Source organism: Salvelinus fontinalis, chromosome 8, assembly GCF_029448725.1.
Source record: "Salvelinus fontinalis isolate EN_2023a chromosome 8, ASM2944872v1, whole genome shotgun sequence".
NCBI lineage: Eukaryota > Metazoa > Chordata > Actinopteri > Salmoniformes > Salmonidae > Salvelinus > Salvelinus fontinalis.
Window position 1 is genome coordinate 20,257,814 of NC_074672.1, and position 19,909 is coordinate 20,277,722.

Here is a 19,909-nt window from a genome sequence, read left to right on the forward strand (position 1 = left end):
CATGATACAATTTCTCTTTACTGCAGCAATCACGTTCGGATCTATATGGGTCCTTCCAGACAAGTAAGTTAAAATTACACATACCCGAGACTAATGACAATCAAAACAGATCCGACCCAGACCCGTGACATTATTTAGAACAATGGACCGGACCTACTCGGGTCCCGGATCGGTTCTCGGGTGTTCGGGTACAGGTGGATCTGTGAAAACCTCTACTTCAGAGATAGTGGAAGACATTAATACGAAGTTTGCAAGTTATTGATGGCAAGATGGTACCATTTTCTAGCTCTTAGGTAAGTTTGATATTACTGCACTGTTGGCGCCAGAAACACAAACATTTCGCTGCATCTGCAAATCTGTGAACGCGACCAATAAACTTGAATTTGATTTTGATTTGACATTGGAATGAACTGTTCTACCGTGATATATCAAGTGTTCTGGGGACTGCTGATAGCTGCTGTGCGCATGCATCAATGTAGTCTAGAGGGGGTTGTCTTTGTGTTCAGGCTCTCTGATTGGTCTCTCCTCTCTGCTCTCTCTCCCTCTTCTCTCTTTCTCCATTTTTTTATTTGCATCGCTCTGACCAACCCCCTTCCCACCTGGTAGCAAACCCCCTTCCTCCTTAGCTGTTGACCTTTAACACTGTGCTGACCTCTGACCCATGGTCTTTCTATCAGGCAGATGCTGCTCATAGAGACTAGAGCCCATCACAATGGGAGACTCTCTAGGTCTATGTATGGATTCAATCTGTAAAACCCCACACTGCTCTGCAGCTCTCGTTCTTCTTCTCTGATATTAACTCTCTCTAGTCTGTGCTGTGTTTCGTCATGAGTATCTGTCCCAGTGAGAAGCCATCTTGGTCGTGTGTTGGTCTATAAGCTCTACCTTGAGGAACCAGAAGGCTGTTATATCCGCAGCTCAGATCAGGATTTATTTACTCAACCTTTCACAGTATATTAGACCTGCCTGTCAAGGCCTGCAGCCTCTAAAGTGGATTGGACCAGTTATTCCCCTCTTTACCATATACAATTTCTATTTTGGATTGAGGGAACCGAAATCCCCAGGTTGAATCAAATCAAACTTTATTTGACACATGCTCCCTTAACCAACAGTGCAGTTCAAGAAGAAAATATTTACCAAGTAGACTGAAATAAAAAGTAATAATATAAGTAACACAATAACGAGGCTATATACAGGGGGCACCGGTACCGAGTCAGTGTGCGGGGGTACAGGCTAGTTGAGGTAATCTGTACATGTAGGTGGGAGCGAAGTGACTATGTGTAACAGTATAACTTTAGTACGTCCCCTCGCCCCGACCTCGGGCGCGAACCAGGGACCCTCTGCACACATCAACAACTGACACCCACGAAGTGTCGTTAGAGCAAGGGGAACCACTACTTCTAGGTTTCAGAGCAGGTGACGTAACTGATTGAAACGCTATTAGCACGTACCTGCTAACTAGCTAGCCATTTCACATCCGTTACATATGCATAGGTAACAAACAAACAGCGAGTAGCAGCAGTGTACAAGAGGGGGTGGGGAGGTGTCAATGTAAATTGTCTGGTTGTGATTTGTATTAATTGTTCATTAGTCTTATGTCTTGGGGGTAGAAGCTGTTGAGGAGCCTTTTGGTCCTAGACTTGGAGCTCCGGTACCGCGTGCCGTGCGGTAGCAGAGAAAACAGTTTATGACTTGGGGGACTGGTGCTAGCACAGACTGCACACACTTATTTGTGTGTGTGTGTGTTTAGGAGCTCAGCTTGGTCTGTCTACATCTGTGTGATATCACCAATCACTGCTATTTGCACCTTGGGGGCCTCATGCTGGAGGGGGGTGTCAGGGTGATGTCCTGCGGCTGAAGGGAGGAGATAGATTGCAGATTCCTTCGTAAGAGCCAAGGGTGTAGCATGACATTAGTCCAGCACTTTCCCCTGAGAGCCACAGCTTCTAGACAGATTACCAGTGTACAGTACAGCCACTCAGACAGAGACAGAGGCTGCTGGGGTCTATTGTCCAACACTGCTCATTACTAGGAACTGATGACACTCCCAAGGTTTTATTCTCAGGCAAACACAGAGCCTGGAGCCCTTAATGACGCCACAGTCCTCTCATCTTTATCTGGGCAGGCTACAGTTAGAGTTTTGTGTATCCACTTTACAGCATTCCTCCACAGGGTGATTTTAATAACCTCTCCTGTTAATTACAACATAAGGGCTGGAAGGTAAGACATTTTACAGTGAAGCCAATGATACCATGGACAATGTTTGTTATAAACACGAGTGAAAATACATTTTGCGCTAACTATAAATAGATATTTGGAAAATGCAGTGTGTCCTTTTGAATAATAGCCTACAACAATGTTAATGTCCTTATTACCCTTTCCTGTCTTTTATCCAGCATGAATAATGGTTATTTCTCATTACCAGCACTCCTCTATCCCGAGTAAGTTCTATATAATAACCCTGTCCCATTTGAAAATAAATACCACCGTCCATGAGTGTCAAGATGGTTCATTGGATTCACATTCATGAACACATACATAGCCGATATATCTGCAGGGATTGGTTTCCCATCAGCATGGCGATATACAATGGGAGGAGGGTTCTGTGCTGTGTACATTGTGAAGATATCAATGCCGGCGCCACGGAGCGGACGACTTCATGAGGCGGGAGGGGCAGAGAGAACAGAGGGGGATCAAAAAAGCTCAGTGAACCCCTCTTTCCCCCCCTATTCCACAGGCTAACCCCTCTTGTCCCCCTTCTTTTGAGCATGCAGCTGCCTCATCCTTAGTGAGCACACAGAGAGGAGTGCCAGTATGGAGGTTGCCAGCTATGGAGACGCAGCAGATGATGATGGGAAGTTTAGTCCCCGCTCTTTCAAATCACCTGACTGAGTCAGCCAGCGTGTCGCTAGCTGTCATAAAAAGTCCCAAGCTGTCGCTTGTGTTTCTGTTCATGATTGTTATGCTCTTCACATGTTTATTTGTCAGCAGAGCCTTTAGCTGCAGTATTGTTGTTTTTCTGACACCTGGAGTGTAAAAAGAGAGCCTTCTCGGATGGCACTGCATGGAGAGGTTTGTGAGTGTGTTAAAGTTGTTTATGATCTGTCTAGGGTGACGGTGGGGCTGATTATTGTTCTGTATGGACTGTGTTGCTCCTCAGTGTAGGGTGTTAGAATTGGGAGATAGAGATGAGAGAGAGCATGAAAGGGATCAAAGTCACTTCTATCTTTCACACTGCATTTAGGTGAAAATGCAGTGTCTTCCATGCAGGTAATCAGGATTAACTTTGAAAATGAATAATGGAAAAGATAAGTTCAGAAGAGTAATACCGCCCACATGCTACATCTCTTTAAATGATCAGCAGGAGGGCTGTATGATGCCGGTTCATAGTTTACAAAATGGTGTTGATGCTGTAATGACCTAATATGGATTAAGACCTTAAACAGCCGGACATCGCTCGTCAACAAAGTACTCTCACAATTGCAGTTCAGTTTTTGATGCAGGATGTTCTTATCTTTTTTTTTTCTTCTTATTTTTTCTTTCTTTCTTTATTTTAATTTTACCCCCTTTTCTCCCCAATTTCGTAGTATCCAATTGTTAGTAGTTACTATCTTGTCTCATCGCTACCACTCCCGTACGTGCTCGGGAGAGACGAAGGTCGAAAGCCATGCGTCCTCTGAAACACAACCCAACCAAGCCGCACTGCTTCTTAACACAGCGCACATCCAACCCGGAAGCCAGCCGCACCAATGTATCGGAGGAAACACCGTGCACCTGGCGACCTGGTTATTAGCGTGCACTGCGCCCGGCCCGCCACAGGAGTCGCTAGTGCGCGATGAGACAAGGATATCCCTACCGGCCAAACCCTCCCTAACCCGGTCGACGCTAGGCCAATTGTGCGTCGCCCCATGGACCTCCCGGTCGCGGCCGGCTGCGACAGAGCCTGGGCTCGAACCCAGAGTCTCTGGTGGCACAGCTAGCACTGCGAAGCAGTGCCCTAGACCACTGCACCACCCGGGAGGCCCTGCAGGATGTTCTTTTCAATGAGGACCTTTGCTAAGGCCGTAAGGGATTTTTGTTTTATGTTTTCCATTTTTAGGGTTGTTCATGTCGGAAGACTGGTCTGGTTTCACACATTTTGCACTGCTGGGCCCAAAATGATTTGTGGATAGAAATGAATATGTGAAAATTAAAACAACCTGACACTCTCTCAGCAGATGCCTCCCACACTACCTCTTCTGAGATCTCAGTCCCTTGAAAGTGTAAGAGTGCACTTCCTTCATACATCTTCTGGTCCTCTTCTCTTTCTGTGGTGGGGCTGTCCTCTTCTTCTTTTTGATGGAGGTGAATAGGACTTCTTTTTGGGAAGAACCTTTTTGGGGATACTCTTGTAACTCATCAGTCTAACCTGTAGTCTGTTGTTCACTGCTTTGTATGCAAGGCAAGCAACCTAGTGAGTGGGATTCCTCAAAGTATACCTGTGCTCAATTGCTAGACATTTCGTATTCACCTTGTTTTATTGCGCCCATCGGTGTTAGCTACATCTTCCCATGATGATTGAACAGTTGTCACTCTCAACACTAATTTCCACTCTTATCTTTTTGCTGGGAATAATGAATGGCATCAAGTGTCAAACTGGCCAAGGTATCCAATTAAAATGATTTCCAAGGTAGTCTTCTCCTGTGGGGCTAATGCATCACTCTCCTCTTCCACTGTAAGGTTACATAAGAGGCCAGGCCGGGTTCTTTGTGCTTTGACCTGAGAAACTGACAATCACCTTTTGTACAAACTCGGAAAAAGCACATATAATCAATGCCCATTATTCTGGTCTAATGTGTATAATTTGGGATAACTCCCAAAGAGAGCAGTAGATGGTCGTTTTGTACCTCGAGGCAGCATGAAGTCTCAACCAGAGGTGAAATCAGACAATATGTTGACGTGATCTCTGAGAGAGGGGGAGGGATCAGACAATATGCTGACGTGATCTCAGAGAGGGGGGGGGATCAGACAGTATGGGGATGTGATCTCTGAGAGGGGGGGATCAGACAGTATGTGGACGTGATCTCAGAGAGGGGGGATCAGACAGTATGTTGACATGATCTCTGAGAGAGGGGGGATCAGACAGTATGCTGAAGTGAACTCAGAGAGGGGGGAATCAGACAGTATGCTGACATGATCTCTGAGAGAGGGGGGATCAGACAGTATGCTGAAGTGATCTCTGAGAGAGGGGGGGATCAGACAGTATGCTGAAGTGATCTCTGAGAGAGGGGGGATCAGACAGTATGCTGAAGTGATCTCTGAGAGAGGGGGGGATCAGACAGTATGCTGAAGTGATCTCTGAGAGAGGGGGGGATCAGACAGTATGCTGAAGTGATCTCTGAGAGAGGGGGGGATCAGACAATATGCTGAAGTGATCTCAGAGAGGGGGGGATCAGACAATATGCTGACGTGATCTCAGAGAGGGGGTGGGATCAGACAGTATGTGGACGTGATCTCTGAGAGAGGGGGGGATCAGACAATATGCTGAAGTGATCTCAGAGAGGGGGGGGATCAGACAGTATGTGGACGTGATCTCTGAGAGAGGTGGGATCAGACAGTATGGGGACGTGATCTCTGAGAGAGGGGGGGGATCAGACAATATGCTGACGTGATCTCTGAGAGAGGGGGGATCAGACAGTATGGGGACGTGATCTCTGAGAGAGGGGGGGGGATCAGACAATATGCTGACGTGATCTCAGAGAGGGGGGATCAGACAGTATGTTGACGTGATCTCTGAGAGAGGAGGGGATCAGACAGTATGCTGAAGTGATCTCTGAGAGAGGGGGGGATCAGACAATATGCTGAAGTGATCTCTGAGAGAGGGGGGGATCAGACAGTATGCTGACGTGATCTCAGAGAGGGGGGGATCAGACAGTATGTGGACGTGATCTCTGAGAGAGGGGGGGATCAGACAATATGCTGACGTGATCTCAGAGAGGGGGGGGATCAGACAGTATGTGGACGTGATCTCTGAGAGAGGAGGGGATCAGACAGTATGCTGACGTGATCTCAGAGAGGGGGGGATCAGACAATATGCTGACGTGATCTCTGAGAGAGGGGGGGGATCAGACAATATGCTGACGTGATCTCTGAGAGAGGGGGGGGATCAGACAATATGCTGAAGTGATCTCTGAGAGAGGGGGGGATCAGACAATATGCTGACGTGATCTCTGAGAGAGGGGGGATCAGACAATATGCTGACGTGATCTCTGAGAGAGGAGGGGATCAGACAATATGCTGATGTGATCTCAGAGAGAGGGGGGATCAGACAATATGCTGACGTGATCTCTGAGAGAGGGGGGATCAGACAATATGCTGACGTGATCTCTGAGAGAGGAGGGGATCAGACAATATGCTGAAGTGATCTCTGAGAGAGGGGGGATCAGACAATATGCTGAAGTGATCTCTGAGAGAGGGGGGATCAGACAATATGCTGACGTGATCTCTGAGAGAGGGGGGATCAGACAATATGCTGAAGTGATCTCTGAGAGAGGGGGGATCAGACAATATGCTGACGTGATCTCTGAGAGAGGGGGGATCAGACAATATGCTGACGTGATCTCTGAGAGAGGGGGGGATCAGACAATATGCTGAAGTGATCTCTGAGAGAGGGGGGGATCAGACAATATGCTGAAGTGATCTGAGGGGGGGGATCAGACAGTATGCTGAAGTGATCTCTGAGAGAGGAGGGATCAGAACCGGCATCTGACCTCTCACATGGATGCAGTCTAAAAGAATAGAGAGGGCTCTTCCATAAAGTGCTTTAGGCAACTAAATTCCATTGCTTTTAAATTTTGAGCCTTTTTCTTTACTACTGTGCAAAAGAACTGTTGATATTTGACCGCATCATCAAACACAAGGATTTTCACATCAAAACCATAAAATGAGTCCTGTGTGAAATGACTTCTCTCATTGAAAGTGATCACAGATCACTGATAAAATGAAGTGTCAGTCGTGAAATAACCATCCGTTCCAAACTATGAAAAAGGGGCCTCATGTAGGAAAAGAGTCTGTCTCTCATGACAGAGCACATATATCCTGTATGGTGGAGATGAAAGTGTTTGGCTGACAGTGGCTGACAGCTCTGACAGCAGTCTTTGTTGGCCCTCCTCTGTCCCCATCCCAGGGCCGGGCCTGGAGGAGGGCGGGCTGTGACAGTGGTCTGTGGTGTGTGTGACAGGTGTAATCTCCCTGCTGTACGGTCCACTGCTGCTGTTTCTTCGCTGTGCTGCTGAATGGGTGTCAAGAGATGGCTCTGGGGGTGTCTGCGTGGGGGTGTGTGGGTTTGCTTTCATGTGCATGGGTGAATTATCTGTGTACCCGTGTATCATCTCTGTAGTATAGGGGGATGATGCATGAGATGGGAAGGTGTGTACTGTGTGTGTCAGAGGCATGCTCAGTTGTGGTATATTCAGTAACACGTCTCTCTTGGGTTTGCATGTATCGCCTGGTGGTGGTCATATTGTGGTCTATTGTAAATTTACAAAGCAGACAGCAGAAAACCCAAAGGTCCCAGACATAGGGAAATAAAACCATCAACTTTAAGATGCAACCCCAGTTCCCATCTGATTCAGTTTGCCATTAATTACTAGAAGGCTGTAATATTAAGCCTAGCTACATTGTTACATTGTTTTGACTGCAGGCTGCAAAGACTTGAAATGAAGTTAACCAGGCTATACAGTAGTCCCTCTAAAAATACAGTTGTAACATGATACTCACATAGTCATTTTGTATCAATTCTTACTAACAGGTCTATATTTTGGTTAGCCAATTCTCTTCACACAGCCCCCAGGCCTCAGTCTGGCCAGCAAGATGTACATTATTTGTCTACCATTATGTTAAGTGTTCAGTGTTTATGTGAAGTCATGAAAGCCAAGTTCTGCTTTGATAAGGGTTCATTGTGGGCTACTGTACTGCGGTGTTGAGGTTCAGTGCATGGGGGTAACTCTTGTCCCCTTGGTGGTGAGAGGTGTGGCAGCCATCTTGTCTCTTCCTCTGACACTACTCTGTTCCCCTCCTCAGATTGAGAAGATCATGACGTTGATTGGAGCAGGCATTGATTTCTCTAGAGACCAGCAGTACTCTACCCCAGGTAAGATGAGTCCCTCACCCTAAGCATTTTACGTGACTAAAGATATTATAATAGCATATGCAATTCATCCACTTATTCCACTTAGTGAAGATGGTACAGGTAAAATTTCCCCTGTCACTTTTATTTAAGAGCATTCATACTTAAATATCTGCTCTGTTATTGGAAACTGGATTTTCAAGTAAGCCTATTCTAATATCCACTACATGACTAAAAGTATGTGGACACCTACCTGTTCATCAAACATCTCATTCCAAAATCATGGGCATTAATATGGAGTTGGTCCCCCTTTGCTGCTCTAACAGCCTCCACTCTTCTGGGAAGGCTTTTCACTAGATGTTGGAACATTGCTGCGGGGACTTGCTTCCATTCATCCACAAGAGCATTAGTGAGGTTGGGTACTGATGTTGGGCGATTAGGCCTGGCTCGTAGTCGGCGTTCCAATTTATCCCAAAGGTGTTCGATGGGGTTGAGGTCAGGGCTCTGTGCAGGCCAGTCAAGTCCTTCCACACCGATCTCGACAAACCATTTGTGTATGGACCTCACTTTGTGCATGGGGGCATTGTTATGTTGAAACAGGAAAGGGCCTTCCACAAACTATTGCCACAAAGTTGGAAGCACAGAATCGTCAAGAATGTCATTGAATACTGTAGTGTTAAGATTTCCCTTCACTGGAACTAAGGGGCCTAGCCCAAACCATGAAAAACAGCCCCAGACCATTATTCCTCCTCCACCAAACTTTACAGTTGTTCTACTGGCATCTGCCAAACCCAGATTCATCCGTTGGACTGTCAGATGGTGAAGCATGATTCATCACTCTAGAGAACGTGTTTCCACTGCTCCAGAGTCCAATGGCGGCGAGTTTTACACCACTCCAGCCGACACTTGGCCATGGAAACCCATTTCATGAAGCTCCCGGGCAAACAGTTCTTGTGCTGACGTTGCTTCCAGAGGCAGTTTGGAACTTGGTAGTGAGTGTTGCAACCCGAGGACAGGCGATTTTCACGAGCTACGCGCTTCAGCACTCTGCGGTCCCGTTCTCTATGCTTGTGTGGCCAACCACTTCGCGACTGAGCCGTTGTTGCTCCTAGATGTTTCCACTTCACAATATCACTTACAGTTGACCGGGGCAGCTCTAGCAGGGCAGAAATTTGACAAACTGACTTGTTGGAAAGGTAGCATCCTATGATGGTGCCAAGTTGAAAGTCACTGAGCTCTTCAGTAAGGCCATTCTACTGACAATGTGTGTCTATGGAGATTGCATGGCTGTGTGCTCGATTATATACACCTGTCATCAACGGTGTGGCTGAAATAGAATCCACTCATTTGAAGGGGTGTATTTTGCATACATTTACATACTTTACATAAACATGACAACTCATTCTCGTTAAAACTCCCAAAACCCATCTTTCGGGTGTCCAGCTTGACATTAGAAAGATGGTGGGTATGTGTATATATATCTATATCTATATAGAAGAAATAAATGAGTTTCTCTCCTCTAGATTTGATCTTCCTTTTATCCTCTTGTGTAATACAATCCATCCCAGTTAGAATGATGTGCTCTGTGAATCCAACCCTGTGTCCCTGATGCTTTAAGATACAACTCTTCATTACACAGTTGGCTATTTTGGCCGAGATGATTCAACAAGTACCTCGTGATTTTTTTGTTTGTTCCATTTCACAGCTTTCTGTTTTCTTCAAAGCCACATCCATTAGTCTTAATAAAGTGTATAATACAGCTGGCATTGTTGTACACGCCTTGGGATCCTGTGTGTGTGTGTGTGTGTGTGTGTGTGTCTTTAGTCATTCTGTTAGGGAAGTCACCACCACCACTTCATGTGAATACTATTTGGGCTTTGTAATGGTCTCTGGAGACCAGTCATTTGATCCATGCGAATGGCTTAAAGCCGGGGAACTGAGCCGGCTATTGAAAGATACAGTACATGCCTGAATAATGATAACCACACTGGCGGTATAGAGAGCGTGTGGGAAGTGATGAATGGAGTGATGTTGGTGATGACTGAGCCAGAGACACAAAGGTACCATCCGGGTGGGAAGCTGGCTCTTTGAATAGCACATAAGAGGGACCCATTATACAAGTGGGTCGGTCACAAGAGATTACTTTAGTGCCACATGGCTTTATTTTGAATGTAGATCAATAGTTGAGTTGAATCGACCATTGTCAGAAATGACCTTCAACAATTCCCAGTGTGTTCTATGTAGCCTAAGCAGAAGGTTTACTGTAAAGACATGGATCTGTTTGGCTCACGCTGTGGCTGTCCTTGGTTTAAGGCTGTTTATTCAGACACTTTTCTGACCCATATTGGTACCCCACTTCTGCTGGTTTTGCCCATGTTTCCTTTGTGGCTGTAGGACAAAATGGCTGAACTAGGAAGGGACCAGGTGTATTACCGCAAATTGCAGTGAATAATGTATACCACACATGTTAGCCTGCAATACTGTCTGCAGCACTCCTATAGCATGAAGCTGCCTGTCCTTTAGGTCTGATGGATGGTCACTCGGGGACCATGGGACTGTGGTAGTGAACCAGAACCATGTCCTCCATCCCTGTCAGCCTCCTCCCCCATCGTCCCATTTTCTTCTCTACAATATGCTTCTCCTTTAAAGTCACAGAAGGAAGATGAACTAGCCTAACCCAGACTCTTAAGCCGACGGCTATATTCCAATGAAAAGAGAAAAAAGGAAAACCGTTGGCCATCTCGTTATTGCATTCTGGCAGTTTTTTGCTTGTTTGTTGTGGTCTGCTTTGAAGTGAGCTGTTAAAATATTAACAGGCATCTATGTTAGGGGATGAGCTCATGTTCCCTTGCAGACTTGCAAGAATTAGTCAAGCCCACTGCAGCTGTTGTTATTACCCTGGCCTGCTCCTTCTGTGGCTGTTTGGGTTGTTACCCTGCCTCTGAATTAGTCTACATCAACTACAGCATCTTAACCACCAGCTAGACCTGCTTCGCTAAGACCATAGAGGTAAAACTGGTGTTATCTCTATGGCTCCCACTCCCCCAGCACTATCTCAACGAGCAGTAGCGGTGCTGAGGTAAAATCACTGGGGAAGCCATTCCAAGAAAAAAAAGCCAAATTACAACCGATGTGTTGTGAGAATTGCGTTGTTTGCTCTATAATCTGCTAGTTCATATAACTTGCCACTGTGATATATAGTCCGAAACAATAAGAAGACACAGTTGTAGAATACATTAAACTACTCCTTTGTTTCATCACGAAAACTGAGAGCAACATCTGTCTGGTGAAGTCCACATAATCCAGGTAGAATCAGGAATTCCAAAGGGAAGCTGTCTAATCCACTTACTTTTTTCAATCTTTACTAGCGACATGCCACTGGCATTGAGTAAAGCCAGTGTGTCTCTATATGCGGATGACAACACTATACACGTCAGCTACTACAGCGACTGAAATGACTGCATCACTCAACAAAGAGCTGCAGTTAGTTTCAGAATGGGTGGCGAGGAACCGTTAGTCCTAAACATTTCAAAAACTAAAAGCATTGTATTTTGGACAAATCATTCACTAAACCCTATACCTCCACTAAATATTGTAATGAATAATGTAGAAATTGAGCAAGTTGGACTGTCATGGTCAAACATATTGATACAACAGTAGCTAAAATGGGGAGAAGTCTGTACATAATAAAGTGCTGCTCTGCCTTTTTAAGAGCACTATCAACAAGGCAGGTCCTACAGGCCCAAGTTTTGTGTCACCTAGACTACTGTTCAGTCGTGTGGTCAGGTGCCACAGAGGGATTTAGGAAAATTGCAATTGGCTCAGAACAGGGCATTACGGCTGGCCCTTAAATGTACACGGGACGCTAACATTTAATGATATGCATGTCAATCACTCATGGCTCAAAGTGGAGGAGAGAGTTTGACTTCATCACTACTTATTTTTGTAAGAAGTGTTGACAAGCAGAATGCACCGAGTTGTCTATTTAAACTAGAGGTTGACCGGCATGGCCGATTTAATTAGAGCAGATTTCAAGTTTTCATAACAATCGGTAATCAGATTTACATTGCATTCCACGAGGAAACTGCGTGGCAGGCTGACCACCTGTTACGCGAGTGCAGCAAGGAGCTAAGGTAAGTTGCAAGCTAGCATTAAACTTATCTTATAAAAAACAATCAATCTGCACATAATCTCTAATTAACTACACATAGTTTATGATATTACTCGGTTAACTAGCTTGTCCTGCGTTGCATATAATCAATGCGGTGCCTGTTAATTTATCATCGAAAAACAGCCTACTTCGCCAAACGGGTGATGATTTAACAAAGGCGTATTCGCGAAAAAAGCACAATCGTTGCAGGAATGTACCTAACCATAAGCATCAGTGCCTTTCTTAAAATCAATACACAGAAGTATATTTTTTAAACCTGCATATTTAGTTAAAATAAATTAATGTTCGCAGGCAATATTACTAGGGAAATTGTGTCACTTCTCTTGCGTTCAAGAGTCAGGGTATATGCAACAGTTTGGGCCGCCTGGCTCGTTGCGAACTAATTTGCCAGAATTTTACATAATTATGACATAACATTGAAGGTTGTGCAATGTAACAGCAATATTTAAACTTGGTGTTGCCAACAGTTCGATAAAATACGGAACGGTTCCGTATTTCACTGAAAGAATAAACGTTTTGTTTTCGGAATGATCGTTTCTGGATTTGACCATATTAATGACCTAAGGCTCGTATTTCTGTGTTTATTATATTATAATTAAGTCTATGATTTGATAGAGCAGTCTGACTGAGCGGCGGTAGGAAGCTGCAGGCTCCTAAGCATTCATTCAAACTTTACTGCGTTTGCCAGCAGCTCTTAGCAATGCTTGATCACAGCAGTGTTTATGACTTCAAGCCTATCAACTCCTGAGATTAGGCTGTCAATACTAAAGTGCCTATTAGAACATCCAATAGTCAAAGGTATATGAAATACAAATGGTATAGAGAGAAATAGTCCTATAATAGGATAAATATATACATTCCTATAATAACTGCAATCTAATATTTCTTTACTGGGAATATTGAAGAACTGGGAATATTGAACCACCAGCTTTCATATGTTCTGAGCAAGGAACATAAACGTTAGCTTTTTTACATGGCACATATTGCACTTTTACTTTCTTCTCCAACACTGTGTTTTTGCATTATTTAAACCAAATTGAGCATGTTTCAATATTTATTTAAGTTCAGTATGTGTGTGTGTGTGTGTGTGTGTGTATATATATATATATATTGGCCGATTTAATCGGAATCGGCTTTTTTTGGTCCTCCAATAATCGGTATCAGCGTTGAAAAATGAAATCGGTCTACCTCTAATTTAAACTACTGGCACACAGCTCGGACACCCATGCATGCCCCACAATACATGCCGCCAGAGGTCTCTACACAATCCCCAAGTCCAGAACAGAATATTGTTTTAGTTTTACTTAAATACGCAAGTCAGTTAAGGACAAATTCATATTAACAATGCGGCCTACAGGGGAACAGTGGGTTAACTGCCTTGTTCAGGGGCAGAACGATAGATTTGTACCATGTCAGCTTGGGGATTTGATCCAGCAACCTTTCAGTTACTGGCCCAACACTCTAACCACTAGGCTACCTGCCACGCAGTACTACAGTACATAGAGCCATAACTACATGGAACTCTATTCCACATCAGGTAACTGATGCAAGCAGTAGAATCAGATAAAAAATATATATACACTGCTCAGAAAAATAAAGGGAACACTTAAACAACACAATGTAACTCCAAGTCAATCACACTTCTATGAAATCAAACTGTCCACTTAGGAAGCAACACTGATTGACAATAAATTTCAAATGCTGTTGTGCAAATGGTATAGACAAAAGGTGGAAATTATAGGCAATTAGCAAGACACCCCCCAAAAAGGAGTGATTCTGCAGGTGGTGACCACAGACCACTTCTCAGTTCCTATGCTTCCTGGCTGATGTTTTGGTCACTTTTGAATGCTGGCGGTGCTCTCACTCTAGTGGTAGCATGAGACGGAGTCTACAACCCACACAAGTGGCTCAGGTAGTGCAGCTCATCCAGGATGGCACATCAATGCGAGCTGTGGCAAAAAGGTTTGCTGTGTCTGTCAGCGTAGTGTCCAGAGCATGGAGGCGCTACCAGGAGACAGGCCAGTACATCAGAAGACGTGGAGGAGGCCGTAAGAGGGCAACAACCCAGCAGTAGGACCGCTACCTCCGCCGTTGTGCAAGGAGGTTCACTGCCAGAGCCCTGCAAAATGACCTCCAGCCGGCCACAAATGTGCATGTGTCAGCATATGGTCTCACAAGGGCTCTGAGGATCTCATCTCGGTACCTAATGGCAGTCAGGCTACCTCTGGCGAGCACATGGAGGGCTGTGCGGCCTCACAAAGAAATGCCACCCCACACCATGACTGACCCACCATCAAACCGGTCATGCTGGAGGATGTTGCAGGCAGCAGAACGTTCTCCACGGCGTCTCCAGACTCTGTCACGTCTGTCACATGTGCTCATGTGCTCAGTGTGAACCTGCTTTCATCTGTGAAGAGCACAGGGCGCCAGTGGCAAATTTGCCAATCTTGGTGTTCTCTGGCAAATGCCAAATGTCCTGCACGGTGTTGGGCTGTTAGCACAACCCCCACCTGTGGACGTCGGGCCCTCATACCACCCTCATGGAGTCTGTTTCTGACCGTTTGAGCAGACACATGCACATTTGTGGCCTGCTGGAGGTCATTTTGCAGGGCTCTGGCAGTGCACCTCCTGGCACAAAGGCGGAGGTAGCGGTCCTGCTGCTGGGTTGTTGCCCTCCTACGGCCTCCTCCACGTCTCCTGATGTACTGGCCTGTCTCCTGGTAGCGCCTCCATGCTCTGGACACTACGCTGACAGACACAGCAAACCTTTTTGCCACAGCTCGCATTGATGTGCCATCCTGGATGAACTGCACTACCTGAGCCACTTGTGTGGGTTGTAGACTCTGTCTCATGCTACCACTAGAGTGAGAGCACCGCCAGCATTCAAAAGTGACCAAAACATCAGCCAGGAAGCATAGGAACTGAGAAGTTGTCTGTGGTCACCACCTGCAGAATCACTCCTTTTTTGGGGGTGTCTTGCTAATTGCCTATAATTTCCACCTTTTGTCTATTCCATTTGCACAACAGCATGTGAAATTTATTGTCAATCAGTGTTGCTTCCTAATTGGACAGTTTGATTTCACAGAAGTGTGATTGACTTGGAGTTACATTGTGTTGTTTAAGTGTTCCCTTTATTTTTTTGAGCAGTGTATTAAACTTCCATCCTCTCAGGCCAGGGGACAATGTATGAATTTATGGTTGGCCGGTATGGAGAATTAAGTAAAACCACAAGTCCAAATCCCTATCTCCATCCATGGCTAATTTTGGAAATTGATTTTAGCTAGGTAGCTAGCCACCGGAGGACAACAACACAACAAAATGCAACTATTTTTCTCCTGTAAATTACATTGACATTCTGCTTTTGATGTGCTTGGTGTGAAGCCAAATCCAAACTGGCTTCCCTTGACACTTTTGTTGTTGTTGGTGCACCAGGACCATTCACAGTTGAGCTCACCCAGTTTAACTCAATGCTGATTGGCTATTATTTAATTAAAAACAATATCAAGGGAGGCCAAATGCTTGCTGGCTTCCCTTGCATTCGATGTTATGGGCGGCAACAATGTGACCAGACAGCATCAGATAGATGGGCTTGGGCTACAGAGGCAGAGGGGCTCTGTCTCGCTCGCTCGGATGCTTTCTCCGGTGAGATACATTCATCCTCTTATGAATTGAAGGAACATTATGAAACACAGAGAGACACAAGAAGCCTGGCCACTGCTGTCAGGAGATCATCATGGGACCTGCAGCAGGAGAAAAGCTCTTTTTTATGCTCACCATGTGAAAAGGCACTGTACTGTACTCTCTCTCCTCTGATCGAGCCCTGTGTATTCCTCTTTCTGCATAGTGGTGGTGGTAACTAGCAGGGGGTGCTGTGAAGTTCCCTGTTGCTGGTCCCTGTAATACCGGTCCCAACACCCTCGTCCTTCATTTCCTGCTAGCTGATGAGTTTCTTAGCAAGGACAGATGGAGAGATTTCCAGAGTAAGAAAAGAAAAGGATTGAGATCAGAAGAGCAAGGATCAACAGTGGATGTAGTGAGGAACAGGGGTCCATGTAGGTGCTTGGAATGGCAGCAGCTCACAGACCATGAACAGCAGCCCCGCAGTGTATCAGAGAGAGGGGGAGCGAGAGAGGGAAAGGGTGGGAGAGAAGGGAGGGAGTAATGGGGACGCGAGAGTGAGGAGGGGAGTGAGAGCGAGCAAAAGAAAGCGGGAGGGAGAGGAGAGGAATCGCAGGCAGAAGTACTGTGAACAGTCAGGACAATGGAAGGACACCACCCTGAGCATCTCTAGGATTTTGTGTGGACCGTTCGTTTGCCTGAACACCTTGTGTGGTGTATTGGAGTTTTAACAGAAGGAGCTGCTGTTTTAAAGGAGGGAGCCGGTGAATTACACTGTGTGCATGAAGAGTGAGCTTGAAGAGCAGTGTAGCCTGGAGACTTGAAACGGGTCTAAAAAGCCGGATGAAGTATAAGACTCTGGATACTTGCTAGATTTGTTCATACTTCAAAGTGTGCTGGCTGCGGAAAAAACTGAAGTCTGTTTGTTTGTGTGGTGTGTGGAATGACAGGAGCAGAACTCTGTGTGGACTCTGGCAAGACATTGTGTTTTAAATAGGGTCCCAAACCAAATTGATTGTTAAATAGATTGTTTTTGTATTAGTCTGTTGTAGGATTTGATGCCTTTGTATTGAGGAGTTTGATATATCTTCTACATCATTGAGGCACAGAAAAATAATTGCATCTCAAGTGCTCCTATTTAAATATTTAAATGATTTGCAATTAATTTGAATGATACTAGACAAACTGTGTAAGAGGCGATGGCAGATGTCTGCACTGAGGACAGATTATTTTAGCTGGGATGTTTTAATATTCAGCTTTGCCTTAAATTAGTCATGTCGATCACAAGTCACGAAAGCTTCTGACCTTAGCATTCTAAACGATTAGGATTAACGCACAGGTTCATGCATTGAGTTAGCTTTTATCAGAATGAACTAGTTAATGTATTAGATTTAAATTGTTCACCGGTCCAGGGTCAAAGCACCAGCTCAACCTTTGCTCATCACAGCATAGTGTATTCCCTGTTTCAGGAGCCACAAGGAGGCCTTGACTTAATACCAAGCATAGCTGGTACACCTGATTTGATTTATCATAGTCATCTCAAGCTTATTATCGTCACTCTCTGGTTTTCTGTTAGTACCTGTCGCTCCTTTCTGACACGCTGGGTTTCCTGATTCACACGTCATGTGATCCAGGTGGGAGATTCCTGCCTTGTGCGTGACAGTGTGTGTATGATCTGCTGACTGTGAGGAGAAACAGGGATGGGCCATGGGATGCACTGTTTTAATCACCCATCTCCTTGCTGCTCTGTGCGAGTTCTAAAGAACTTTTCACTGGGCCGGAACGAATTGCCTAACTTCTGTGATAGATTGTTCTTCTCTCTCGTTTCAGAGACCCTCTCCCTCATTAACAACTAGAGCAAATTAGCAGAAAGATGAATCTGCTTGCTTGCTACTTTAGACAGAATAGCCTATTTCCTATTTTAAGAGAACTCATCTTGGAGTGTTAAGGCAATTTGTTTTGTGCCAATGGAACATTTTGTTTTGTTGTTGTCATTCTAAGCAGAACAATGTTACATATGTGGCTGTTCTCGACTCTTTTCAATCTACACCTGTTTTTGAGTGGGTTTGAGCTGGTGAACACAGCAGTCTGGACACAGGACTCATACTGTTAACCAGCAGAGGGGACCCCAAACCCCTTTGACACCCAAGCCCCTGAGACCCAGGGGTTTGTTATTAAACCCGATCCTAAGTCATTGGTTTGGCCCCCGCTGCTGTGCGGGAGCTGACGCATGCCCACTGTGGTGCCACCGCCAAGCTGTCTCCCCTGCCCTCTTGGTGCTGGTGCGCTCGGCTCTGCTGGCCCAGGATGATGTGGCAGTGCCATGTTTCGTCGTCAGAGTGCCGCTGCTACCGGCTCAATGGCTTCTCCCTGCTCAAGCGCTTCCCTCTGTCTGCAGGTGGGTCGGCTGGGCGGCTGCTGGACCAGCCTGTGGGAGACTGGCTGGAACACGTGGGGCTGCCGCAGTACGAGAGCAAGCTACTGCTCAACGGCTTCGACGACCTGCACTACATGGTGAGTGACTAGTACACACCCCTCCTTCTTCTCTCTCTCTCTCTCTCTGTTTCTCTCTCTCTGTGTCTCTCTGTCACTCTCTGTGTCTCTCTGTCTCTCTCTGTGTCTCTCTGTCGCTCTCTGTGTCTCTCTCTGTCTCTCTCTCTGTCTCTCTCTCTCTGTCTCTCTCTCTCTGTCTCTCTCTCTCTGTCTCTCTCTCTGTCTCTCTGTGTATCTCTGTGTCTCTCTGTCGCTCTGTGTCTGTTTGTCTGTGTCTGTTCTCTTATATTGTACCTACGTCTCACTCCTTCTGGGCTTATCTGTGCTGTCTCATCCCCTCCTTCCTCTCTCTCTGGCTCACTGTCTCTCACCAGCTCTGGCTAACTGGCTCTCACCGGCTCTGGCTCTAACCGGCTCTCACCGTCACTCTCTCTCACTGTCAGTCTCACCATCTCTCTCTGGCTCACTGTCTCTATCTGTCTGTATCTGTCTCTATCTGTATCACTGTCATTCATCTTCTGTAATTATCTTTTATTCTGTTCTACCTGCCTACCTACTTTCAAAGTCAGAGAGTCAGTCTTCTCCTTCTCCTCCGTCAGTGGGTATTAATCAAATATCGCTGCAGCCGTCCGTTAGCCTTAGCAGATCCCATTAGCTTTCCCTGTAAATTCCAATTTACTTAAACCCCCCTGAGATTCCTGCCTCCTCCTTTCATTCAATCACACCTTTGTGATTCTCCTCTCTGCATTAAGACCCAGGTGCTCAAGGGGTCCTGTCCTTGTGTGATGTCTGTTTCAAATATTTCATTCACATACAAGCTTTTTGAAATCTTGCCTTTTGTTCAATCACAAAGGTTATACCTGAATTGCGTGATGATGAAGCTTTTCCTTTAAAATATTTGAAAAATGGTGTATGTTTATGTAGCGAACATTCCATCCAATTTGCCTTGTTGGAAAATTGAAAACAGTTCATACTGTACATTAAATGACCTGCTCAGATGACATCAATAACGTTCACCTCAGAAAGGTAGGCCTTTAGCCCTCCTGACAGGACTGTAACAGTTGGTTGGTTTGATGCCTGGATCAGGCTGGATGTTGATTAGATTTATTGGGGCCCCTCCACTCAGTGGCTGTCTGATTAGATGATGTTCACCCGACTGGTGGTGACAGGGGGCATTGGCATCACATCCCAATAATGTGATGTTCCTGTTTACTGGGCCAGTGGCTCTAAATACCTCTGTAAACGCAATTAAACCAAAGCCTTTAAAGATGAAAAGACCAGCGAACTCCCTAGGCTCCCTTTCTATCAAACACACACACTGACAGTCAGTCACGAATGCCTTGAATAAATGACTGTCAAATATTTTCAAGGACTCTGGCACGATAAAAAAAAAGAGCCGCAGTCAAGAACATGTCACAGCGCAGCAGATGGAGCAGTCAGGCTAGAGCGAGGGGGGCATGTGGAAAGGGTTAACACGAGAGCTAACTAGACTCTGTGTTAACAGAACAGAAAGCTGCACA

General features: G+C 45.6%; 1 protein-coding gene across 8 annotated transcripts in view; it reads left to right on the forward strand.

The window, feature by feature from the left end:
* Positions 1 to 19,909, forward strand: part of LOC129860833 (ankyrin repeat and SAM domain-containing protein 1A-like) — a 108,272-nt gene that overhangs the window by 70,502 nt on the left and 17,861 nt on the right. For all 8 annotated transcript variants that reach the window (XM_055931649.1, XM_055931653.1, XM_055931656.1 and 5 more), the window contains 2 exons: positions 8,062 to 8,131; positions 18,295 to 18,410. In XM_055931649.1, the coding sequence (XP_055787624.1) occupies positions 8,062 to 8,131; positions 18,295 to 18,410 (186 nt within the window). The remainder of the gene's footprint in view (positions 1 to 8,061; positions 8,132 to 18,294; positions 18,411 to 19,909) is intronic.